Source organism: Coregonus clupeaformis, chromosome 5 (genome assembly GCF_020615455.1).
Source record: "Coregonus clupeaformis isolate EN_2021a chromosome 5, ASM2061545v1, whole genome shotgun sequence".
NCBI classification, from domain to species: Eukaryota; Metazoa; Chordata; class Actinopteri; order Salmoniformes; family Salmonidae; genus Coregonus; species Coregonus clupeaformis.
In genome coordinates, this window is record NC_059196.1 from 35,236,279 (window position 1) to 35,261,823 (window position 25,545).

General features: G+C 42.8%; 1 protein-coding gene across 2 annotated transcripts; it reads right to left on the reverse strand.

The window, feature by feature from the left end:
* Positions 1-8,409: 8,409 nt before the first annotated feature.
* On the reverse strand, positions 8,410-24,283 carry LOC121566921 (von Willebrand factor A domain-containing protein 5A). 2 transcript variants are annotated; one of them, XM_045214234.1, is made up of 18 exons: positions 24,178-24,283; positions 19,190-19,240; positions 18,750-18,952; positions 17,837-18,059; positions 17,182-17,351; positions 16,791-16,905; positions 16,422-16,597; positions 16,151-16,239; positions 15,740-15,884; positions 14,606-14,685; positions 12,472-12,586; positions 12,154-12,312; positions 11,832-11,935; positions 11,271-11,488; positions 10,851-11,057; positions 9,454-9,611; positions 9,035-9,158; positions 8,410-8,774 (listed from the first exon to the last, which is right to left on the reverse strand). In XM_045214234.1, the coding sequence occupies exons 2-18, from the start codon at positions 19,230-19,232 to the stop codon at positions 8,695-8,697; spliced, it is 2,409 nt and encodes an 802-aa protein (XP_045070169.1). In that variant the 5' UTR covers positions 19,233-19,240; positions 24,178-24,283; the 3' UTR covers positions 8,410-8,694. The 2 variants fall into 2 exon arrangements, with proteins under 2 accessions (XP_045070169.1, XP_045070167.1); XM_045214232.1 differs by having other exon boundaries at positions 17,182-17,357.
* Positions 24,284-25,545: the final 1,262 nt, after the last annotated feature.

The following is a 25,545-nucleotide window of genomic DNA, read 5'->3' on the forward strand; positions in this document are numbered from 1 at the left end:
AATACTCAGCAGTGTCGTAGTGCCTGAAACATTCTTGGCTGTTGCTGCAGACAGGGAGAGTCTGGACCAGTCAGCAGTAGTTCCACACATTCAGACGTTTTAGACTACTGCCTTCAGATAGGCTACAGTAGGAGAGCCCCTCCACACAGTCCTTTACATCACAGCAGTGAATGATAGTTAGATGCCCTGGGTCATGTTCAGTAAGAAGAAAACGTTTTCAAAGTGAATAAAAACGGAGGCTACATTCTGAATAATTAAACGGGGAGGTAGGTTACTTACTACCGGAATTTGTCCAACAATAACATCCTAGATTTTCACAGTGTGCCCTATTGAACACAACCCTGGTATTTACAGAAGGATGTTTAGCCTTTAGCTAATTGTTTGGCATCGAATTGTCCCCTCCCTTGACGTGGTCGTAATTCATCCCCATGCAGTGTTCAATGTGGAATCGTTAATCCATTTGGAAAATTCCAAAGAACCGGCAGAATAAAACAAAATCAAAACATCTGTATATCAAAAAGACAGATTTTGGTTTGTAACCCTGAGAACGAAAAAAAAAACACGGTCTTTCAACTCGCCAAATTGAGCCCAGTTTCAAATTATAACTGAGAATAACGGTTCCAGACCCGAGATGCGCATCACTTCGCACAATTCTGTTCTATTTTATTCTGCTACAGTGAGGGAAAAAAGTATTTGATCCCCTGCTGATTTTGTACGTTTGCCCACTGACAAAGAAATTATCAGTCTATAATTTTAATGGTAGGTTGATTTGAACAGTGAGAGACAGAATACCAACAAAAAAATCCAGAAAAATACATGTCAAAAATGTTATAAATTGATTTGCATTTTAATGAGGGAAATAAGTATTTGACCCCCTCTCAATCAGAAAGATTTCTGGCTCCCAGGTATCTTTTATACAGGTAACGAGCTGAGATTAGGAGCACACTCTTAAAGGGAGTGATCCTAATCTCAGCTTGTTACCTGTATAAAAGACACCTGTCCACAAAAGCAATCAATCAATCAGATTCCAAACTCTCCACCATGGCCAAGACCAAAGAGCTCTCCAAAGATGTCAGGGACAAGATTGTAGACCTACACAAGGCTGGAATGGGCTACAAGACCATCGCCAAGCAGCTTGGTGAGAAGGTGACAACAGTTGGTGCGATTATTCGCAAATGGAAGAAACACAAAATAACTGTCAATCTCCCTCGGCCTGGGGCTCCATGCAAGATCTCACCTCGTGGAGTTGCAATGATCATGAGAACAGTGAGGAATCAGCCCAGAACTACATGGGAGGATCTTGTCAATGATCTCAAGGCAGCTGGGACCATAGTCACCAAGAAAACAATTGGTAACACACTACGCCGTGAAGGACTGAAATCCTGCAGCGCCCGCAAGGTCCCCCTGCTCAAGAAAGCACATATACAGGCCCGTCTGAAGTTTGCCAATGAACATCTGAATGATTCAGAGGAGAACTGGGTTAAAGTGTTGTGGTCAGATGAGACCAAAATCGAGCTCTTTGGTATCAACTCAACTCGCCGTGTTTGGAGGAGGAGGAATGGTGCCTATAACCCCAAGAACACCATCCCCACCGTCAAACATGGAGGTGGAAACATTATGCTTTGGGGGTGTTTTTCTGCTAAGGGGACAGGACAACTTCACCGCATCAAAGGGACGATGGACGGGGCCATGTACCGTCAAATCTTGGGTGAGAACCTCCTTCCCTCAGCCAGGGCATTGAAAATGGGTCGTGGGTGGGTATTCCAGCATGACAATGACCCAAAACACACGGCCAAGGCAACAAAGGAGTGGCTCAAGAAGAAGCACATTAAGGTCCTGGAGACCTTAATCCCATAGAAAATCTGTGGAGGGAGCTGAAGGTTCGAGTTGCCAAACGTCAGCCTGGAAACCTTAATGACTTGGAGAAGATCTGCAAAGAGGAGTGGAACAAAATCCCTCCTGAGATGTGTGCAAACCTGGTGGCCAACTACAAGAAACGTCTGACCTCTGATTGCCAACAAGGGTTTTGCCACCAAGTACTAAATCATGTTTTGCAGAGGGGTCAAATACTTATTTCCCTCATTAAAATGCAAATCAATTTATAACATTTTTGACATGCGTTTTTCTGGATTTTTTTGTTGTTATTCTGTCTCTCACTGTTCAAATAAACCTACCATTAAAATTATAGACTGATCATGTCTTTGTCAGTGGGCAAACGTACAAAATCAGCAGGGGATCAAATACTTTTTCCCCTCACTGTATATTACATAATGTTTTTTACTATAAAATAGGTGTGTCTTGACTGTGATAAGGGCTCTGGGAAATAAGAGTGTCTTGTCTGCTAAATTTAACAAAACAAGGCTATGCCATTGCACAGCCATAGGCTTCTACAAGCAAGCGCCACCGCTGAGGTTACTACCTTTTTGAAGATTGTGTTCAAGTGCATCCTGTTTCCATTGATCATCCTTGAGATGTTTCTACATTTTGGACATGATTTGCAAAGGCACACACGCGTCTACATAAGGTCTCACAAAAACCAAGCCATGAGGTTGAAGGAATTGTCCATAGAGCTCCGAGACAGGATTGTGTTGAGGCACAGGTCTGAGGAAGGGTACCAAAAAAAATGTATGCAGCATTGAAGGTCCCCAAGAACAAAGTGGCCTCAATCATTCTTAAATGGAAGAAGTTTGGAACCACCAATACTTTTTCTTGAGCTGGCCGCCCGGCCAAACTGAGCATTGTTGCACACCGTTGGCATATACACTTCGGGTCAAAAGTTTTAGAACACCTATTTACCAAATAGGGCTATCTTCTGTATACCCCCCCTACCTTGTCACAACACAACTGATTGGCTCAAACACATTAAAAAGGAAAGAAATTCCACAAATTAACTTCTAAGAAAGCCCACCTGTTAATTGAAATGCATTCCAGGTGACTACCTCATGAAGCTGGTTGAGAGAATGCCAAGAGTGCGCAAAGCTGTCATCAAGGCAAAGGGTGGCTATTTGAAGAATCTCAAATATAAAATAGATTTGGATTTGTTTAACTATTTTTTTGGTTACTACATGATTCCATATGTGTTATTTCATAGTTTTGATGTCTTCTCTATTAAAATCTACAATGTAGAAAATAGTAAAAAGAAAAGAAAAACCCTTGAATGAGTATGTGTTCTAAAACTTTTCACCGATAGTGTATCCTGAACAAAATATGAACGCAACATGTAAAGTGTTGGTACCATGTTTCATGATCTGAAATTAAAGATCCCAGAAATGTTCCATACGCACAAAAAGTTTATTTATCTCAGATTTTGTGCACAAATTTGTTTATATCCCTGTTAGTGAGCATTTCTCCTTTGCCAAGATACTCCATCCATTTGACTGGTGAGGAATATCAAGAAGCTGATTAAACAGCATGATAATTACAAAGGTGCACCTTGTACTGGGGACAATAAAAGGCCACTCTAAAATGTGTAGTTTTATCACACAACACCATAGATGTGTCAAGGGATTGGCATGCTGACTGCAGGAATGTCCACCAGAGAGTTGAATGTTCACTTCTCTACCATAAGCTGCCTCCAACGTAATTTTTGAGAATTTGGCGGTACGTCCAACCGGCCTCACAACCGCAGACCACGTGTAACCACGCCAGCCCAGGACCTCCACACCCGGTTTCTTCACCAGCTGATGAAATTGAGGAGTATTTCTGTCTGTAATAAAGCCCTTTTGTGGGGGAAAACTCATTCTGATTGGCTGGGCCTGGCTCCCCAGTGGGGCCTAAGAAATTTATTTAAATTGACTGATTTCCTTATACGAACTGTAACACAGTAAAATCGTTGAAATTGTTGCATGTATATATTTTTTGGGTATAGATAAATGCACAAATGTTTTTCTCCAGTGCTGTCATGTTGTTCTAAAAATACATTTATTTTTAAAAGAGTACTGGGGGGGTTGGTTTATGCAAGTACTAAACAGTAAAAATGTCTATTGCCCATCCCTACCCTTGTGTCAGAAAATATATGGGCTGGTGAAAGTTTTTAAAGTGGACAGGCTTTTTTGGCATTACAGACATGCATCCCAACAGGATTTCATATGGATTGGTCCAACATTGGCCATGTTATGGTGCAAATACGTTAAGGTTATTGTTCTATATTGTGCCTATTGATGATTACTGCATTATTTATAACATGTAAACAGTGTATAAAGAAATCAGATAAATAAAGCCTACTGGGATACAGAACGCACTTAATCACCCCAGTCAGATCTTTCCTGAAGAATTCTAAACAGCTCTGCCCTTCCTTATCACAGCAGGAGATATATATAGAGTAGCCTGGCTCCTGAAACAACCCCTCCCCTTGGAAAAGGAAGTGGGATCTTGTATAATGGGTGTCTGGAGGCAAGTCACTAACCAGCCCTGATTTATACTAGTGACCCTAAAAATCCAGTACAAGTAGTGCTCAGCCTCAAACCTCACATGATGAGACTCACAGACTGTACTGGCACTGCCTCTCATAGAGATTAAAGAGCGATTGAGAAGTGAGGATTTGAGATGTTGGTTTGAGCAGATTGTTTGCAACACCAGGGTTGTGGGTTTTATTCCTGCACAGAATATTAGCCTGACTGTAGCCCCTTGGAGTGGAAAGGGTTCACTGAGGTGACTTCCTACGGGTCTCAGCCCAAGACCCAGCGGTCCTTCAGTATCGATTCTAATATACTGTGCGTCTGTTGATATGATATCTACCCTATATGGATAGATGACAGATAAACACGCAGGAAAGATGACAATAACCCAACTGCCTCTCACCAGGCATTTTACACTTCTGCCTTGTCTGTCATCTTACATAGAGCTCTGTCAGTTTGCAGTAGGATAGTAGGCCTAGGTCTATTCATGCATCCAAACTCACCTACACCAGAATACCAGTACAACAGACAGATATAGCTACAGTAACAGGCTAGATATAGAGTGCAAGAGGCTAGATAAGTGTAACAGGTAGGATACCAAACTACCTGGTGCTCAGCAAGATAAGCTTCATTTACAGAGGTTGTCCACACGGGTAAATAATATGTGAACAGCATGTTGTTAATATGAATCCAATAGCTACAATGTATGTTCATGCAGACGTAACGTTAGTATTTAGCTAGTTCGCCTAGTCTTCGGTTTTCTCGACGAGAAGATCCACAGGTAATCAACAGGAATGATCATGCAACCATATACAAGTGTCATTTCACGTAGTTATCTGGTTGATTGTTTGTTCAACGAATTTGGACAGTGTTGCTAAAGCCCAAGTCAGGCAAACAGTGCATGAAGCCAGGAAGAAGTGCGAGCTCAATATGTGACCGACTAACATAGGCGATAATGTAAACATTTAGCATCAGGGTATATTTAACTAATTATTAGCCTGATATAGGAACTAGCTACGTTTTAAGAACTTCAACAACTAAAACATGTTTTAGATTTTCGTGTAGCCTAACGTTAGCTAGCTAATCCCCTAATGTTAGCTAGAATTCTGTAGCTAGCCCATAACGTCACTGACGTTGGCTCATACTTGCGCCACCTCTACCAGTCGAAAATATAACTACAGTAGCTAGCCAGCCAATTAGCATTACTTTCGAATACTTTTACTTACCTACTCAATCAACAATATCCACGTTTCAATATTTTATTTTCGCAAGGGAAACAAAAAATAATTCCCCCACTCTAACTTGTATGGTTTTGCCCGTGTGTTCTCCTCGGGTTCGGACAGGCTCGTGCTCTGCCACGCACTCCGCCCCTTGTACCTGTATCTATTGCCGCTTTCACGTGCTAATCGGAACTAGGAAACTCGGACATTTACCCACTTGCTAACTGATTGAACGCGGCACGTCTATAACTACAACCTGTTAGCAAGTCTGACATTTCCGCGTATCCTGGTTCCGACTAGCATGTGAACGCGGCATATGCTCTGCACTGGGGAGATTACGTGGCAAATGGCAATTTAGCTCAGATAGAGGACGAGGACAAATAGACTCATCAGTGCGACCTATAGGGCAGGAGAGACATAGCCACTGTCGGACAGATGTTTTCCTGTCTTGCGCCTATAGATGGGGAAAGAGGTCCAGTTTTACAAAGCAACAAGTAGGAATGGTTGGTGAGCTGCTCAGGATACGGTAAAGGAAATGGGTAGCTTACATAGTATGATGTCTCTGTGAATAATTCTGTCTGCAATTATCATAACACGCTGACCTACACTACATGACCAAAAGAATGTGGACACCTGCTCGTCGAACATCTAATTCCAAAATGTCTGCGTTAGGTGGCCTAGTGGTTAAGAGCGTTGGGCCAGTCATTTAAAGATCACTGAAAGGTCGCTGGTTGAAATACCTGAGCCGACTAGGTGAAAAATCTGTCGATGTACCATTGAGCAAGGCACTTAACCATAATTGCTCCTGTAAGTCACTCTGGATAAGAGCATCTGCTGAATGACTAGTAAGGTAAAAAAAAATATCTCTAATAATATGGGCATTAATATGGAGTTGGTCCCCCCTTTGCTGCTATATATTTCTAGAGGCTATAGCAATTCGTCAATGGACTGAACACTAAACATAGCTGTCTGGTCATTCTGTTTATAGCTAGTCAATTCATTGGTTATCTACTGTCAGAGTGAACTACGGTGTTACCACATTCTGCTGCCCATATTAGGCTGATTAAGACATTAAGTGTTTCTTTCACTAAAGCAGAAAAAACTAAAAGGCTTTTAGAGAATAAGTGAGTTGCAAAGGGGTCTGGGCACTGTTGAAGCAGCTAAGGAGAGTGGGTTGTGGGGTTGATCTGACAGTGTGAAGGATGCCGATGTATGGGGAGTTTCCCGGCAACTCCAGGGCGGTTTAGATTCCTAAGCGTCGTCCAGAGTATGTGTTCCTGAAAACACAACCATAGAGTGTGTCTGTGTGTCTCTGTGTGGGCGGTCTTCTAGCCTTCTCTTCCTCATTAGGAGGTACCTAACACTCCTCGTGTTCAACAGTGGCGGAAAAAGTACCCAATTGTCATGCTTGAGTAAAAGTAAAGATACCTTAATAGAAAATGACTCAAGTAAAAGTGAAAGTCACCCAGTAAAATACTACTTGATTAAAAGTATTTGGTTTTACATATACTTAAGTATCAAAAGTAAAAGTAAAAGTATAAATCATTTCAAATTCCAGGGCATGCTCCAACACTAAGACATAATTTACAAGCGAAGCATTTGTGTTTAGTGAGTCTGCCAGATCAGAGGCAGTAGTGATGACCAGTGATGTTCTCTTGATAAGTGTGTGAATTGCATCATTTCCCTGTCCTGCTAAGCATTCAAAATGTAACTACTACTTCTGGGTGTCAGGGAAAATGTATGGAGTAAAAAGTACATAATTTTCAGTAGGAATTACTATGAATAGTAAAGGAAAGTACAGATACCCCAAAAAACGACTTAAATAATACTTGCAAGTATTTTTACTTAAGTACTTTACACCACTGGTGTTCAAGCAGGGCTGGAACAAAAGCCGGCACACCCAGTGGCTCTCCAGGAGGGGTTGGAAACTCCTGCTGTAGGTTTCATGCAGAAGGAACAGAGTTGAGTCATTAATAAAAATAGATACAATGACCAATAAAGATGTAGATTATGATAGATTTTTATCAAGTGCAGTCGTATATGAGGAATTACATGAATACAGAGACACAGTGTTACATGATCACACAGTAAAGGCACTGGGATAGGCACACAACTGGCTTTCCATATTGTCCACAACTCCTTCCTGCATGCATTTGGCCCCATATACGTGGATAATGGATACGTACAATAATAACCCCCTGGGCGCACACTGGTTGCATGAACATTGTTTACACATCATTTCAATTAAATTACATTGAATTGACAACTGTGCTCAGCGGGAAGGCATTTTATCAAGCATTTTGTGAAATTAAGGAAATAATTTTGGTTAGTGATGACAAGTACTATAGACACATTGTTTCCAGTAGCCTATATGGAATTGATAACCAAAACAAAGTCTAACAAGTATAGCTGTATATGGAACATATAGATTCATATTGATATGTTAATAACACCCAATACAAGAGGCTTCTAAACAGCTTCTACCCCCAAGCTATGAGACTCCTGTACATCTAATTAAATGGCTTCCCAGATTATTTGCATTGCCCCCCCCCCCCCCCTTCTTTTACACTGCTGCTACTATTCCCTGTTTATTATCTATGCATTGTCACTTTAATAACTCTACCTACATGTACATATTACCTCAATTACCTCGACTAACCGGTGCCCCCACACATTCACTCGGTACCGGTACCCCCTGTATATAGCCTCGCTATTGTTATTTTACTGCTTATTATTATATATTTTTTTAATGTATTCTTTCGTTAAACTGCATTGTTGGCTAAGGGCTTCTTAGTAAGCATTTCACTGTAAGGTCTACACCTGTTGTATTCGGTGCATGTGACAAATACAATTGATTTGATTTGACAATGAGATACATAAGTGTGCTAACAGTAAATTACAGTAGACTATTATAGGTAAGAGGTTGATAATTAGGCTTGTTCCGACCGGTATAGTTGCTAGCTCCACAGGTTGCTTGGAGCAGGTGACTAGGAGCAGGCAGGGAAGCGTGTGTATCTGACCCCAGGTAGAGTAGCAGGCGCATGGGGCACAGAGAGAGGACAGGCAGGGTGAACGTCTCAGAGCCCCAGGGTGTCTTTCTGCACCTGGCAACCCAGAAGGTTATTTCCAGCGTGGACACACTCGGACACACTGGCCACTGAAACACACAACATCACCAGAACAGGTATCATTATACTGTGGCATCATGGTGGCAAGGATGGGCAAAATGTATCTTCAACACTTGTTTGAATACAAAATACCACCAACATTGTGAATGATTATATAAAAAAAAAACAAATATATTTGTCATTGGATCCCTACTAGGAAATTGCTTTCACCTAAACAACTTATTTCCAATCAGGGCAGATGAAGGACAAGAGTTTAGATGCCAGGACTATGAGAGTAAACTATAGCTACCTTTCTGAGCCTGGATCCATGATGCTGCCTTCATGGCCAGAAACTGCCATTCCTCCTGAGCCTCCATCTTGAAACCATAGAGCCATACCAGGGCTAGAACCGTGGCCCACACCTCATGGTCCACCTGAGAGAGAGACGGAGAGAGAGCAAGAGAAAGACAGATGGAGAGACAGAGCGAGAGAGAGAGAGAGAGGAAAGAAGCAGAAGATAAGGACGCTGAGACATGGGTATTTTGGGGAGATTCAGTTCAATGGTCATCATGCCTTTGTCCAGAGCTGATGGTCTTTCTATACAACACACGTGCAGATACTCTGTGTGAGTGCATCATCTTGCAGCATGCTCATCTGCAATATTTTCGGTTCATCTTGCTGCCTGTGGAAATGCCATATCACAGTGTCAGTTGAACTCTGTGGACCTACCTGTGCAGGCTTTGGCTTGGCCACCTCCTCCTCAGTCTTCCCCAGCACCTCAGCCAACGCTGCCTCCAGGCCCCAGGAACCAGAGGCCTTCTGAAGGGAGATCAGCTGGAGGAGAGGGTCCCTCACAGGCTTAGAGGTTGGGGCTGGAGAGTCAAAGTCTGATGGGATGGGACAACATAATGGTCAGAAATGGTTACAAATGATCAAAATGCTTACAACCCGAACCCTAACCGTTGCAGTAAAATCCTTGAGCTGTGCTTGAGTATTAAAGTCACAATAAAAATAGTAACAATTAGCATGTATTTGGAATTAGGTTAACACAGACATTAACTCTTAAAATGACCTTCGTAACAGTCTTTGTCACAGTCTAATACTTCTAAAGCATCCAAACCTGAAACCCAATGTAAATTGGTTATGTTAGTGCCGTACATTCCCATTTCCCCTTTGCCAAGATAATCCATCCACTTGACAGGTGTGCCATATCAAGAAGCTGATTAAACAGCATTATCATTACACAGGTGAACCTTGTGCTTGGGACAATAAAAGGCCACTCTAAAATGTGCAGTTTTGTCATACCACACAATGCCACAGATGTCTCAAGTTTTGAGGGAGCATGCAATTATCATGCTGACTGCAGGAATGACCACCAGAGCTGTTGCCAGAGAATGAATGTTCATTTCTCTACCATAAGCCGGCGCCAACGTAGTTTTAGAGAATTTAGCAGTACGTCCAACTGGCCTCACAACCTGCAGACCATGTGTATGGCGTTGTGTGGGCGAGCGGTTTGCTGATGTCAACGTTGTGAACAGAGTGCCCCATGGTGGTGGTGGGGTTATGGTATGGGCAGGCATACGCTACGGACAACCAACACAATTGTTATTTGAATATCATGATGAGATCATGAGGCCCATTTTCTTTAAGGTATCTGTGACCAACAGATGCATATCTATATTCACAGTCATGTGAAATCCATAGATTAGGGCCTAATTAATGTATTTCAATTGACTGATTTCCTCATATGAACTGTAACTCTGTGAAATCAATTAAATTGTTGCATGTTGCGTTTATATTTTTGTTCAGTACAATTCAACATTAACAATTATTTTGTTTCCAACATTTCTGTAAAAGCTATGAAATGTGAAAATGATCAAAGTTATGAAATGTGTCAATTCCACATTGTCTAATTTAATTATTATTTGAATTGACAATGAAATTAATAAAACATGTAGTTTCATCAAAACATGCAGACTTTAAACATGAACCCATAAGACCACTATCTTAATACAAATGAACAGTATTAATATTAACTCATAATAGTGATATGTAAGCATATTGAAATAGAGTCATGAACTTAAAACATGCAACTTGTTTCTTAACCAAATAGACTTGGTGCTGACCTTCAAGCGTACTCTTTTCGCTGAACGTTAACCCTTCGCCTGGGGTATACATATCAGCTTGGACATCCATTAACATATTCATACTACTCCCCGACATTATGGGCTCGGGGCTGGACAGAGCCATTCCACATCCCATCATTATGGGCATGGGGCTGGAATGAGCCATCCTACACGCCATCATCCTGGGCATGGGGCTGTGATACAACACTGAGAAAGAAGGGAAAAACACAGGTCACTGGGTTACAAACAAAGGTACACGCACAGAACACATTAATGACTAAACAATGACGACTCCGTCTTACACGTGCAGAGGGCACAGTTTGCGACACCACAGCTCGTGGTTACCACTTATTTAGCGCGGTTTACATATATGCATAAAATAATTTCCTTGCACAGCCTCTCTGTAACACACACACTCACTCGGCGTGGGGACTTGTCTGCGTAGCAGCTGTCCTTGCAGGGCCTCTCCATCTCCTTTGTGGACAGCGATGAAGGCAGTAAAGGCACTGCTCACTCCTGATTGGACGCTGAGCTCTACCACTTTCTCTTTCACTCCCTCCTTCTCCCCATCCTGCTCCCTCTCTTCCACCTCCAGGGATCGGATCAGGGTTCGAGCCCCCAGCCTGTGGACGGTCAGTCTGGAGAGGAGGGACAGAGAGAAGAAGAAGTGGGAAAAAGGAGAGAGAGAGAGAGAGAGAGAGAGAGAGAGAGAGAGAGAGAGAGAGAGAGAGAGAGGGATTGAAGGTGGGAGGAGGGTTAGAGAGATTAAGTTGGTAGAGTGGGGGAGAGGAGGGTTGATGATAACATGGGGGTACCTACAGTATTAAATGTATCAAATCATATAACATAACTGAAATGCATTAGAAGTGCTGGGACAGTTTCTGTTAATGGAACGTCATGGCAGTCTTGCCTGTAAATAGTGGCACATTCCCTTAATGCATCTGACCAAGGCCTGCACAGTGTAAACAGTGTTGTTTTTACCCAGTGTCCTCTGCAGGTTTGAGACTGAAGCTCAGCTGATTCTCAACAGGCTGCTCAGCCAGGCTGTACTTCACTGTCACCGAGCCCTCTGTGTCCCCCGAGCTCTGAGAGAGGGAGAGAGAGAAAGAAAGACAGACAGACAGACAGACAGAATGAGAGAAAGAGAAAACAAGGAAATACAGGGTTGAGTTAAAGACGTGGACCGTGACCCAAAAAATGGTTGTCTTGCAAATAATTTATGACCTTCCCAGTGTCCTTTGAACTTTGACACACTGTATGTTCAACAATATTAACACTCATAACATGAAGGCAGAGCCCTCACCTCCCCAGTGAGCTGGGCATACAGAAGTGCCCTTTGACCCTGGAAGAGCACTCTGATTGGTGGAGATAGAGGGGTGACAGACACCTCCTTTGGGACATTCCACTTGACTGAGATGTCCACCACAGCAGGCTGCAGGGCAAACCGGAGGGACTGCATCACCTGAGGGAGGAGAGTGAAGGAGGGGCAGAGTAAAAAAAGGAAATAAAAAGGAAAGAGAAAAAGCAATAGAGAGAATAATGGAGGTGATGAAAATGTTTGTAACCAATACAGCCCTCTCTTTACAGACACACACACACACACACTAATAAGCTCTCTTACTTTGGGCTGCATCCTGTCCTGTCCTGTGATAAACTGTGCATGCCCTCCGGCCTGTTTGGCCACCCCAGAGATGAGAGCAGTGCTGGCCCCCTCCCCAATCCCAAAGGAGAAGCACCTGGCAGGGACACACCCAGGAAACAGTATTATTGTTGTGGTTGTTAAATACTAAAATAAGGCTATCAACCAAATCCCTATCACTTGTATCATTTTCTTGTGCTTGTGGGCTGACTGAATTAAAACATAACTGTACAGGAAGAATCATCAATACAAAAGCTTTCATTTTCTCACAGGGGTGAAAAAACCCTAACCTACATAACTCTCCCACACTGCTGCTCACAGACAGGTTGGGTAGGTTTACTTTAGATTGGGTTTTACAATGAATCTTTTGAGTCAAATAGACCAGTGGTTAGAGCATTGTTGATATACACTACCAGTCAAAAGTTTGGACACACCTACTCATTCAACGGTTTTTCTTTATTTTTACTATTTTTTACATTGTAGAATAATAGTGAAGACATCACAACTATGAAATAACACATATGGAATCATGTAGTAACCAAAAAAGTGTTAAACAAATCAAAACATATTTTATATTTGAGATTCTTCAAATAGCCACCCTTTGCCTTGATGACAGATTTGCACACTCTTGGCATTCTCTCAACCAGCTTCATGAGGTAGTCACATGGAATGCATTTGAATTAACAGGTGTGCCTTCTTAAAAGTTAATTTGTGGAATTTCTTTACTTCTTAATACGTTTGATCCAATCAGTTGTGTTGTGAAAAGGAGGGGGGGTATACAGAAGATAGCCCTATTTGGTAAAAGACCAAGTCCATATTATGGCAAGAACAGCTCAATTACTTTAAGACATGAAGGTCAGTCAATACGGAACATTTCAAGAACTTTGAAAGTTTCTTCAAGTGCAGTCGCAAAAAACATCAAGCTCTATGATGAAACTGGCTCTCATGAGGACTGCCACAGGAATGGAAGACCCAGAGTTACCTCTGCTGCAGTGGATAAGTTCATTAGAGTTACCAGCCTCAGAAACTGTAGCCCAAATAAATGCTTCACAGAGTTCAAGTAACAGACACATCTCAACATCAACTGTTCAGAGGGGACTGTGTGAATCAGACCTTCATGGTCGAATTGCTGCAAAGAAACCACTACTAAAGGACACCAATAAGAAGAAGAGAAATGTTTGGCCAAAGAAACACGAGCAATGGACATTAGACCGGTGGAAATTTGTCCTTTGGTCTGGAGTCCAAATTGGAGATTTTTGTCTTTGTGAGACGCGGTGTGAGTGAACGGCTGATCTCCGCATGTGTATTTCCCACCGTAAAGCATGGAGGAGGAGGTGTTATGGTGTGGGGATGCTTTCTGCTGACACTGTCTGTGATTTATTTAGAATTCAAGGCACACTTAACCAGCATGGCTACCACAGCATTCTGCAGCAATACGCCATCCCATCTAGTTTGGGCTTATTGGGACTATCAATTGTTTTTCAACAGGACAATGACCCAACACACCTCCAGGCTGTGTAAGGGCTATTTAACCAAGAAAGAGAGTGATGGAGTGCTGCATCAGATGACCTGGCCTCCACAATCCCCCGACCTCAACCCAATTGAGATGGTTTGAGATGAGTCAGACGGCAGAGTGAAGGAAAAGCAGCCAACAAGTGCTCAGCATGTGAGAACTCCTTCAAGACTGTTGGAAAAACATTCCAGGTGAAGCTGGTTGAGATCATGCCAAGAGTGTGCAAAGCTGTCATCAAGGCAAAGGGTGGCTATTTGAAGAATCTCAAATATAAAATATTTTTGGATTTGTTTAACACTTTTTTGGTTACTACATGATTCCATATGTGTTATTTCATAGTTTTGATGACTTCACTATTCTTCTACAATGTAAAAAATAGTAAAAACAAAGAAAAACCTTTGAATGAGTAGGTGTGTCCAAACCTTTGACTGGTACTGTAGTTTCCACTGGTTTACTTTCCAGAAAGGTGCAATGGCCTCTGTAACAAACTCTCTATTAAAACCAGGTAGTGTAAATATTTCACAGGTGGGAGGTAACAGAGCTAGCTATGGGATCTCTGCCCCAAGTAGGTAATGATAGGGGAAACAGTGCTTGTGGGTCCACCTGTGAGAACCGGCGTTCGTCTTCACCAGATCCAGGACTTCCTTGGTGTTTCCCACCTCACCATCAGTGAACAAGAAGAGCTGAGGATGACAGAGGGTATGTTCATCATGTGTTAACGTTAAATAATGTATGTGCAGCCCTGAGGTATACTGAGTATGTTTCTCCAGTAACCAAAAAACACAGGTCTATTTGCTGTCCCAGTAAGCCAGGCGTGGTACTGCAAATACCACACTCAAAAGACACTGTTTGGTTGGGTGTAACTCTGTAACTAAACATGCCATTGGTTGGCTGTAACGCAGTAACTAAACATGCCATTGGCTCTCGTGAGGGAGGGGGGGGGGGGTGAATGTAGCGGACATGAGTTGGTCATGGTCTTGTCATGAGGTAGCCCCGCCTGCAAACTTCAAAACCAGTGCCTGTACTCGGCCCAGGTGGGAATGTCCTCATGGACTAAGACAAATGGTTGCTGCCGTGGGAGACCCGTGTTCATATCCCTCCCGCGTGTTCCACATGGAAAGGTGGGAGGAGTTTGAGGTGTTTCAGGAGGAACCTGTATGGATCTCAGTGTGTAAGGTATGTAGAAGGCCAATGAATGAGGTGATTAGAGGTTAGAACAAATATTAAAGTGCCACTCCACAATAACTGACAGATTTTTTTAAACCACATTGTGGACCACTCAGATAGTTGAGACACTAAAAAACAAACCTAGTCAAACATGGTACAGTTGTTCCTTTCGCGTCATCGATAATACATCACATCATCTACATTTTTGGTAACAGTTATTATACATTATGTCATCTATACACGTATGCATTAACAAAACTAAGTAAAGTAGATAAAAGGACATTCAGGAACTTATAAAGAAACGTCTCTGTTGGAGGATACGTTGGCAGGCTTTAGCAGAGGCATTTACATTATTGTTACCTAATAACATTTCACACAATGTATTATTTTCAGCTAGATTGTTAAAATTAGCATTTTGGCTGGACAGCTGACGAAAAAGATCATCCCTAATGTCATTGTATAACCCACAGTAAAGCAAGGCATGAGGTTCTGTTTCAATGGAACCATCGTTACAGAAAGTACAGACATTTCTCTATGGGAGTGGTTGTGTATGTAAGGTGTGTAAGTTACCTGTCTGGGCTGGTCGGGGAGGCAGGGCTGGCTGTAGATATGTTTTAAAGGCTGGAGGATCTCTGTACCTCCCATGTCAGCACTCATTCCCTTCACCTTCTGTAGAGCCTCATCCATAGTCTTCTGGCTGTACTCCACACTCTTACTGACGTCCAGATAGACACACACACAAGGTCAAAGGGTCATCACCACAACATATTACAGACCGAAGCCATGGACATTTTCATCTTTAACCTACCTGCTGCAAATGATTAGATGTAAACATTAACTGTCACACAATGTCACTGTTTATCTTTGAATACGGATTACTTGGTGCAACATACATGATAAAACCCTAGAACGACATTGCTAAATGTGTTTAGAAACAACTTGAACTGATTGAGACGGGGGTTGGAAGGAGAGAACACTCACGGAAAGAAGGACTTATAACTGGACCCAAAGCCGATGATGTTGAAGTAGCAACCCATTGGCAGGCTTTTCAGCAAGAGCAGCAGAGTATCCTGCAAGAGAGAAATCCAACAAGTGTCTTTACTCCTCAATAAACTTTATAGGACAGTCTTAAAGAACTAGTACAGAGTAACCACTGTGTTCTGGATTTCACTCCAAACTATCTCTTGGTGAATGCTGTGTAGATTGAGCTGTTCATTTACTAGAATAGGATTGTGTGTGTGTGTATTCATACCCTGGCACTGCCAATACGGTCCTGTGCCCCAGACCCATTGTGCATGGGGCATTCCATGCTGCCAGAGCGATCCACCACGAACAGGAACTCCCCGTGTGAGGTCAGCGATGACATCACATCCTTGGGGAACTCTGGGTACAGGCTCAGCATGACCACTGGGTCACCCATCAGAGAGCCTGGGGGGAGAAAAGAAAGAAACAAAAGTAAGAAAGAAGAAAGGTCCAACAGTCTTTCTCCATTTCTACAGGACACCTCTCCATCTGTCTCACCATGTCACTCTCTGTAAACATGGATGAAGGTAGTAGACTAGACTACTCATTAATCTCATATACACCAATCTACAACAGAGTACACCCACCACCCACTCACCTGGCTTGGCAGAAGCCTGTCCTGCCTCTACTATAGCAGTAGGCTGATGGGTGTCTTGGTAATACAACAACAGCTCAACGTCCCGGTCAAACTGATGACCTGCAGCCAGACTGACCTGCAGTTAGAACAACATTCACATGAAGACAGAGCAGTCAGAGGGAATTTAACAACTATGAAGGATTCTGATGGTTCATGATGCTAGTGAGAGTGCAAGCACACAGACATACTGTACACACACACACACACACACACACATACATTCTGTACACACACACACACACACAGACATACACAGACAGACATACTGTACACACACACACATTCATATGTACGTAAAGAAACACACTTCCACATGCATATGAACACAAACACAGACAGACACACACAGTACCGTGGCTTGGGTTTTCTCTGTGTTGAGGTAGTTGAGTGGGTCCAGGGGACAGTTGGACTCTACTCTAGAGATGGGATGAGGGGACGACACGCGGGCACTGAGGGACAGACTGTAGGGCACAGAACCAGCGGGCACTGAGGACACCTGGGCACTGCCATCACTACCACTGTCTGACCCTTAGAGAGAGAGAGATGGGGTGAGGGAGAAAGGAAGAGAGAGAGAGATGGGGTGAGGGAGAGAGACAGGGTCAGGGAGAGAGGAAGAGGGAGAGAGAGAGACAGAAGAAAGAAGGAGAGAGAGGAGAGAGAGAGAGAGAGAGAGAGAGAGAGAGAGAGAGAGAGAGAGAGAGAGAGAGAGAGAGAGCGAGAGACCAACAAATTAGCATGTTTTTGTTCCAGCCCAGCACTACCACCTTTCAACTCACCAACTCACCAAGACCTTGATTCATTCACTCAGGTGTATTAAAACTGGACTGGAACTAAAGCCTAAACCATCCAATGTGGGTCTCAAAGAGCAGGACTGAAGACCACTGCCCTATGGGACCAGGTACTGGTTCCTAGTCACACTGCTGCCCACAAGGTTTTTACTTTGTATTGCACTGCCCTATGATGTATTACTGGTTTGTGTCTCTCTATACAGGTGTCCATGTTCTTACCCTGGGGTTGGTAGCGGGGGTTGAGCACGGCAGGCAGGCAGAGCCTCAGGCTGTCGTCAGCCTGTACAGCCAGCTCTGTCACATAGTCCAGGCTGACAGAGGCCTTCTCTCCTGGAGGCAGACTACCCACACTCAGCTTGAACACGTCCGGGCTCTCATCACTCTCCTCCAATAGGAAGGCTTGCTGTCCCGAGCTCAATGCATCATCATACTGCTCCTGCGCCTGAGGGGGGACAGAGGAAGACAGGGACGCATCATCAACCTGAGACACAGCATAGTACAGTAGCATACATCCAGGGGAGGGTGCTGTCTGACTGACGCTAGTCAGGTCAATGGGGTTTGACAGAGAGTAGCTTTTGACAAAGCAGTGGATAGAGAACCAGTTTTATAGGGTCAAAGTCTAATTTTGAGAGCATACAGCTGCTGGTTAACCAATAAGTGATAATAATAAATAATGGATTGGATTCATATAGAGCTTTTCTACCAACTGAGGTACTCAAAGCAGTTTACATAGTAATGGGGAAACTCCCCTCATCCACCATCAATGTGTGGCACCCACCTGGGTGATGCACAGCAACCATTTTGTAACAGAACGCTCACCACACATCAGATCGCATGGTGGAGAGGAGTGATATATGCCAATTAGGAATGAAGGGGATTATTAGGTGGCCATGATGGAAATGGGGCCAGGTTAGTCGGCCGGTAACACTTAACACCAAGTTGCTCTTAAACCTGTGTAATAACACTGTAACTACACTAGTAACAACATTTGAACTAACATGTTATTGATTGGTATTAACATGAAATTAACCCAAATCCTGCTATAAATTATACTTTTGTAGATCTCAGAAAATGTCTTAAAAAATGTCTACAGTTGCATTTGTCTCGATGTTGACTTGTCATCTCTCCTCACCTTCTGTTTCTCCTGAACCTCAGCCACCACCTCAGTCTGTCCTATCTTGGCGCTGAACCTGCAGACAGCAGCCTCTCCTGGTAGAGGGAAAACAAAGATGGCCTCCAGAGGGCTTTTCTCCTGGTTCTCATACTGCAGAGTGGAGCTCACAGTGGCCACATGCCCCTGCACACTCACCTCCACAGCAATACTCTTCAGAGGCACTGAGAGAGGGAGGTATGGAGGGAGAGAGGGATAGATGGAAGAGAGAAAACTTACGATAACAATGTTTGGGAACCACTTGGAGATAGTAAATGTGATTTAACGCTCATCTCATGGAAATGTTTAATTTAGTGAACAACAATATAAATGTGGTGGAATGTTCTTTAGTATTTCTTTAATAAAAAAGGAAGAGAAACAGACACTGGAAGTAAACAATCATTTCTGCTTTCAAACCGTACCTGGTTCATTCTTGACAGTTACCAATCCACAGCAGTTCACCATTTTGGCACCTGAATGGGGAAGTCAGGTGTCATATCATTGTCCTCTTACCGGCCTGTTACTTTAATGAAGTTAATTGCTGTGCAACAGTAAACAGTTAATCGTAATATGCCAAGTGTCTATGATAAATTGTTTTATAAAGGCAGCCACAGAAAGCAACTACTGACAGTAGGATGAGAGCCATTGAGAGGTTTATCTAACCATGTTGGCAGGGCTCTACAACAATGTTCCCTCTCATTTTTTACGGCACTGAGCAAATTTCAAATCTGCTGAACGCAAACTTGAACATTGTGAAAATTCTGTGCACCTTCCAGCGCGCGTTTACTATTAACACTGAGTCTGTACCCGCTTTAATTTACAGTTTTAACAGTGGCCAAGTAGGCTACTGTGGCTGTTTGATCATAATGTAGGCCTACCAGAGGTGCCTACCATCAAAAACAATGGAGAAAATTCACAGCATAACATTTTAACATGGAAATAGCAGCGGGAGAACAAGTATTTGATACACTGCCGATTTTGCAGGTTTTCCTACTTACAAAGCATGTAGAGGTCTGTCATTTTTATCATAGGTACACTTCAACTGTGAGAGACGGAATCTAAAACAGAAATCCAGAAAATCACATTGTATGATTTTTAAGTAATTAATTTGCATTTTATTGCATGACATAAGTATTTGATCACCTACCAACCAGTAAGAATTCCGGCTCTCACAGACCTGTTAGTTTTTCTTTAAGAAGCCCTCCTGTTCTCCACTCATTACCTGTATTAACTGAACCTGTTTGAACTCGTTACCTGTATAAAAGACACCTGTCCACACACTCAATCAAACAGACTCCAACCTCTCCACAATGGCCAAGACCAGAGAGCTGTGTAAGGACATCAGGGATAAAATTGTAGACCTGCACAAGGCTGGGATGGGCTACAGGACAATAGGCAAGCAGATTGGTGAGAAGGCAACAACTGTTGGCGCAATTATTAGAAAATGGAAGAAGTTCAAGATGACGGTCAATCACCCTCGGTCTGGGGCTCCATGCAAGATCTCACCTCGTGGGGCATCAATGATCATGAGGAAGGTGAGGGATCAGCCCAGAACTACACGGCAGGACCTGGTTAATGACCTGAAGAGAGCTGGGACCACAGTCTCAAAGAAAACCATTAGTAACACACTACGCCGTCATGGATTAAAATCCTGCAGCGCACGCAAGGTCCCCCTGCTCAAGCCAGCGCATGTCCAGGCCCGTCTGAAGTTTGCCAATGACCATCTGGATGATCCAGAGGAGGAATGGGAGAAGGTCATGTGGTCTGATGAGACAAAAAAATAGCTTTTTGGTCTAAACTCCACTCGCCGTGTTTGGAGGAAGAAGAAGGATGAGTACAACCCCAAGAACACCATCCCAACCGTGAAGCATGGAGGTGGAAACATCATTCTTTGGGGATGCTTTTCTGCAAAGGGGACAGGACGACTGCACCGTATTGAGGGGAGGATGGATGGGGCCATGTATCGCGAGATCTTGGCCAACAACCTCCTTCCCTCAGTAAGAGCATTGAAGATGGGTCGTGGCTGGGTCTTCCAGTATGACAACGACCCGAAACACACAGCCAGGGCAACTAAGGAGTGGCTCCGTAAGAAGCATCTCAAGGTCCTGGAGTGGCCTAGCCAGTCTCCAGACCTGAACCCAATAGAAAATCTTTGGAGGGAGCTGAAAGTCCGTATTGCCCAGCGACAGCCCCGAAACCTGAAGGATCTGGAGAAGGTCTGTATGGAGGAGTGAGCCAAAATCCCTGCTGCAGTGTGTGCAAACCTGGTCAAGACCTACAGGAAACGTATGATCTCTGTAATTGCAAACAAAGGTTTCTGTACCAAATATTAAGTTCTGCTTTTCTGATGTATCAAATACTTATGTCATGCAATAAAATGCAAATTAATTACTTAAAAATCATACAATGTGATTTTCTGGATTTTTGTTTAAGATTCCGTCTCTCACAGTTGAAGTGTACCTATGATAAAAATTACAGACCTCTACATGCTTTGTAAGTAGGAAAACCTGCAAAATCGGCAGTGTATCAAATACCTGTTCTCCCCACTGTATCATTCAGCCTACAGTAGCAGCAAATGTGTGGTGTTCAATGTAGGACTACATTCCATTGGAATTTTGAAAAAAAACATTCAGGGCTTGACATTAACCTGTTTATCCACTTGTCCTTCAGACAAGGAGGTGACTGAAAATGTTGTTGTGTTGTTTGATGCAAGAAACCACTTTACAAAATATAATGCATTATTATTCCCATACCATTATTACAGAGGATCAGACAAATTACGCTACCCTCTGCCTGTTGGCTACTTAGTGTATTCAAACCTGTCCCAAAATACAACACTGGCCCTTTAAGACAAAAAAAAAGAAGCTCTTTCCCTGACTGGCTTTTCAAAGATAAGCCTACTACAGCTCTGATTGGTTATGCTGCACCGGTCTGTGTAGAAGTACGGGCTGAGTCCTGCACAATACAAGCCTGCTCCAATACAATCCTGCTCCGGTGCGTTCTGCCTACAACAACATCTCTTGCATAGTTCGTTTTGTTTAGGTATGTTGCATTTAAAGTGGCTAATATTGCATTGATTCGATCACAATTGTCACAGTAAAGGGAAACGTTGATAGTGTTAACTAACAGGGAAAACACTAGAAAGTTGAGTGAAAGTTGTGGTTCTCTCAGTGGGCTGATATTTCTTCTGGGGTCTGCGCGGCAGTCCCAGGGAGCTGCGTGGCATTCTCAGGGCTATGAGGGCGTGCAGTTTAGAGGGAACATTGCTCTACAAAAACTTTTCCCACTGCTACCAGCTTTTCCAGTTGGTGCACAAGCACAGGTTTTGGTCACACTTTTTATTTATTTATTGATAATTGATAATGACCTGGCCTTTGTCCCATAATGTACCTGCATTCCATACAGAACCAGGCTAATAATGACAAGCCATCTTTTAAATTAGCATGCCCTTGTGCCCGGGTAAAGATCTTACAGGAAAGCAAATGAAGCAGGCATAATTTCAATAATGATTGGATCTTTCATTTGTGGGTTGAGCAAGTAGCCTATATGCAGGGTTCATACAGATACATATGTCTCCTGAGTGGCGCAGTGGTCTAAGGCACTGCATCGCAGTGCTAACTGTGCCACTAGATCCTGGTTCGAATCCAGGCTCTGTCGCAGCCGGCCGTGACCGGGAGACTCATGGGCGGCGCACAATTGGCCCAGCGTCGTCCAGGGTAGGGGAGGGAATGGCCGGCAGGGATGTAGCTCAGTTGATAGAGCATGGCGTTTGCAACGCCAGGGTTGTGGGTTCGATTCCCACGGGGGGACAGTATAAAAATAAAAAAAATGTATTCACTAACTGTAAGTCGCTCTGGATAAGAGCGTCTGCTAAATGACTAAAATGTAATACAGACATTGGCAAGACAATTTTAAATGACTTTTTCAAGCACTTAATTGTAATTTTCAAAGACCTACATATGATATTAAATTGTTTTAATAGGCGATAAAAGTATACATTACCACTAAGAATAACACGTTTTAATAGGCCTAACCAATGGCATTATGAATTGACATTCACATGATTCTTTTTACATTCTAAATATGTCAGAATAATGTGGGCATTGCCTGACTAAATAGACAGTAAAATAGGGACCTTGTAGCAGTCATAACAACAAAGATTCAGCAGTAGTCAGGCAGATAGAGGTGCAAATGAATATTGCATTAATTTCCACAGCGCTGGTGATGACGTGATAAATGTCCAATTATATTATATTTTCAAACTGACTTTAAAATGTGAGCATTCAAAAAGAAAAAGGCCACTTCTCAGGCAAAACCTGCCCTAACCGTACAAGGCAAAGGTGGGATCTTCTAGGCTCAAACGCAGCCTCCCCATTGAGTTACCAAATGTGAACATCCCAAAACAGGCACTTCTAAACATTTGGCCACACCTATTCTTGGCGCGCAGGCCAGCTATATCTATGCATGCTCAAGCACGCGTGTTCACACATTAAACATGACAAGAGTGTGCAAAGCTGTCATCAAGGCAAAGGGTGGCTCCTTTGAAGAATCTAAAATCTATTTTGATTTGTTTAACACTTTTTCGGTTACTACATGATTCCATATGTGTTATTTCATAGTTTTGATGTCTTCACTATTATTCTACAATGTAGAAAATACTGAAAATAAAGAAAAACCCTGGAATGAGTAGGTGTGTCCAAACTTTTGACTGGTAAATGTAAATATGTTGGATAAACATTGACATGAATGACATGTGACTATTGTTGTCTCCTGCTAGGCACATGAGGTTTGGTCATGAATGCTAGGGTTGGTTTCCCAACCTTTTTCGGTTACTGTACCAACAAGAACATTTTGCTCTGTCCAGAGTACCCCTGAAGTACCCCCTAATGTGCATTTGACCAGTTAGCCTATGGTCTCATGAGTCTTCTCAAGTACCCTCTGTGGATAGGCCAAGTACCCCACAGGGGTACCACCAGTGTCATATATTTAAAAAATGTCAGGACTAGTTCAAGTGGTCTCTGGGCAATAGAGTAAAACACTCACACACGCAAAAAAAAATCACAATTGCCCCCGGTCTCCCCAACATGATTCATTACTGAACGTTCTGTAACGTTACGCACTCTAGAACAGACACTGATGCGTGGTCACTTTGCTTGTTGCCCCGCACAGTCATTACGTCGGTCTATTCAAGCAACCTAAATCAAACATCCATAAAATAAGGATAGTATGATACGTGGATGATATCGAATTGAATGGCAATTTCTGGCTAACTTTTATTGGCCACCAACAATAATAAGCAAAGTAGGCTAAATGTCATTTCAACATTTGTTGTCTGATAAAATGTAGAATATTTTGAGAACCTGAATGCTTTGAAATAAATAGGAGAATCATCCCATAAACGACATATTACCTTAAAATCTGTGATAGGCTAGTTTTCAATGATTGCGTTTTACTGGTCCTGGCGATAAAATCCCACGGTTTCTACTTTCGTTTAGCGTTGATATCCGAGGAGGATGCTTCTTCCTGGTTTATAAAGCCAAACTTCTATAGTAAACATTGCGCTATCAACTCATTGGCCAGTGTTCATAGTCACGCCTACTATCTTCCTTGCCATTGGTGAAAAGACACATTGGGCCTATTCAACCAATCGTTGTTCTTGCGTCTGTAGTGCAGGTTTTCAGTACCATATAACGCAATTAAAAGTCTTATCAGGCATATATTTCTATAGGCTATAGCAATTCGTCAGTGGACTGAACGCGAAACATAGCTGTCTGGTCATTGTGTTTATACCTGGTCAATTCATTGGTTATCTACAGTCAGAGTGAAGTATGGTTTTACCACATTCCGCTGCCCTTATTAGGCTTAATAAGACGTTAATGGGGTCTTCTAGCCTACTCTTCCTCATCATACATAACGCTCCTCATGGACCCTATTAATCAGATGTGTTCAAGCAGGGCTGGAACAAAAGCCGGCACACCCAGTGGCTCTCCAGGAGGGGTTGGCAACTCCTGCTGTAGGTTCCATGCAGAAGGAACAGTGGAGTCATTAATAAAATAGATACAATGACCAATAAAGTGCAGTCGTATATGAGGACTTACATGAATACAGAGACACAGTGTTACATGATCACACAGTAAATGCACTGGGATAGGCACACATCTGGCTTCCCATATTGTCCACAACTCCTTCCTGCATGCATTTGGCCCCATATACGTGGATAATGGATACGTACAATAATAACCCACTGGGCGCACACTGGTTGCATCAACGTTGTTTACACGTCATTTCAATGAAATGACGTTGAACCAAGGTGGAATAGACATTGAATTGACATCTGTGGCCAGTGGGAAGGCATTTTACCAAGCATTTTGAGAAATTAAGGCAATAATTTTGGTTAATGATGACAAGTACTGTATACACATTGTTCCCAGTAGCCTATATGGAATTGATAACCAAAACAAAGTCTAACAAGTATAGCTGTATATGGAACACATACACTACCAGTCAAAAGTTTGGACACACCTACTCATTCAAGGGTTTCTTTATTTTTACTATTTTTTACATTGTAGAATAATAGTGAAGACATCAAAACTATGAAATAACACATACAGAATCATGTAGTAACCAAAAAAGTGTTAAACAAATCAAAATATATTTTATATTTGAGATTCTTCAAATAGCCACCCTTTGCCTTGCATGGCGCTTGCAACGCCAGGTTTGTGGGTTCGATTCCCACGGGGGGCCAGTATGAAAATGTATGCACTCACTAACTGTAAGT

Coding starts and splice junctions, on each gene's coding strand:
- LOC121566921 (XM_045214232.1), bottom strand. CDS start 19,232: ATGGTGAACTGCTGTGGATTGGTAACTGTCAAGAATGAACCAG. Junction 12,587..14,605: donor ACGAACGCCGGTTCTCACAG/GTGGACCCACAA, acceptor TGTCCCTGCCAG/GTGCTTCTCCTTTGGGATTG. Junction 12,313..12,471: donor AGGACAGGATGCAGCCCAAA/GTAAGAGAGCTT, acceptor CTCCTCCCTCAG/GTGATGCAGTCCCTCCGGTT.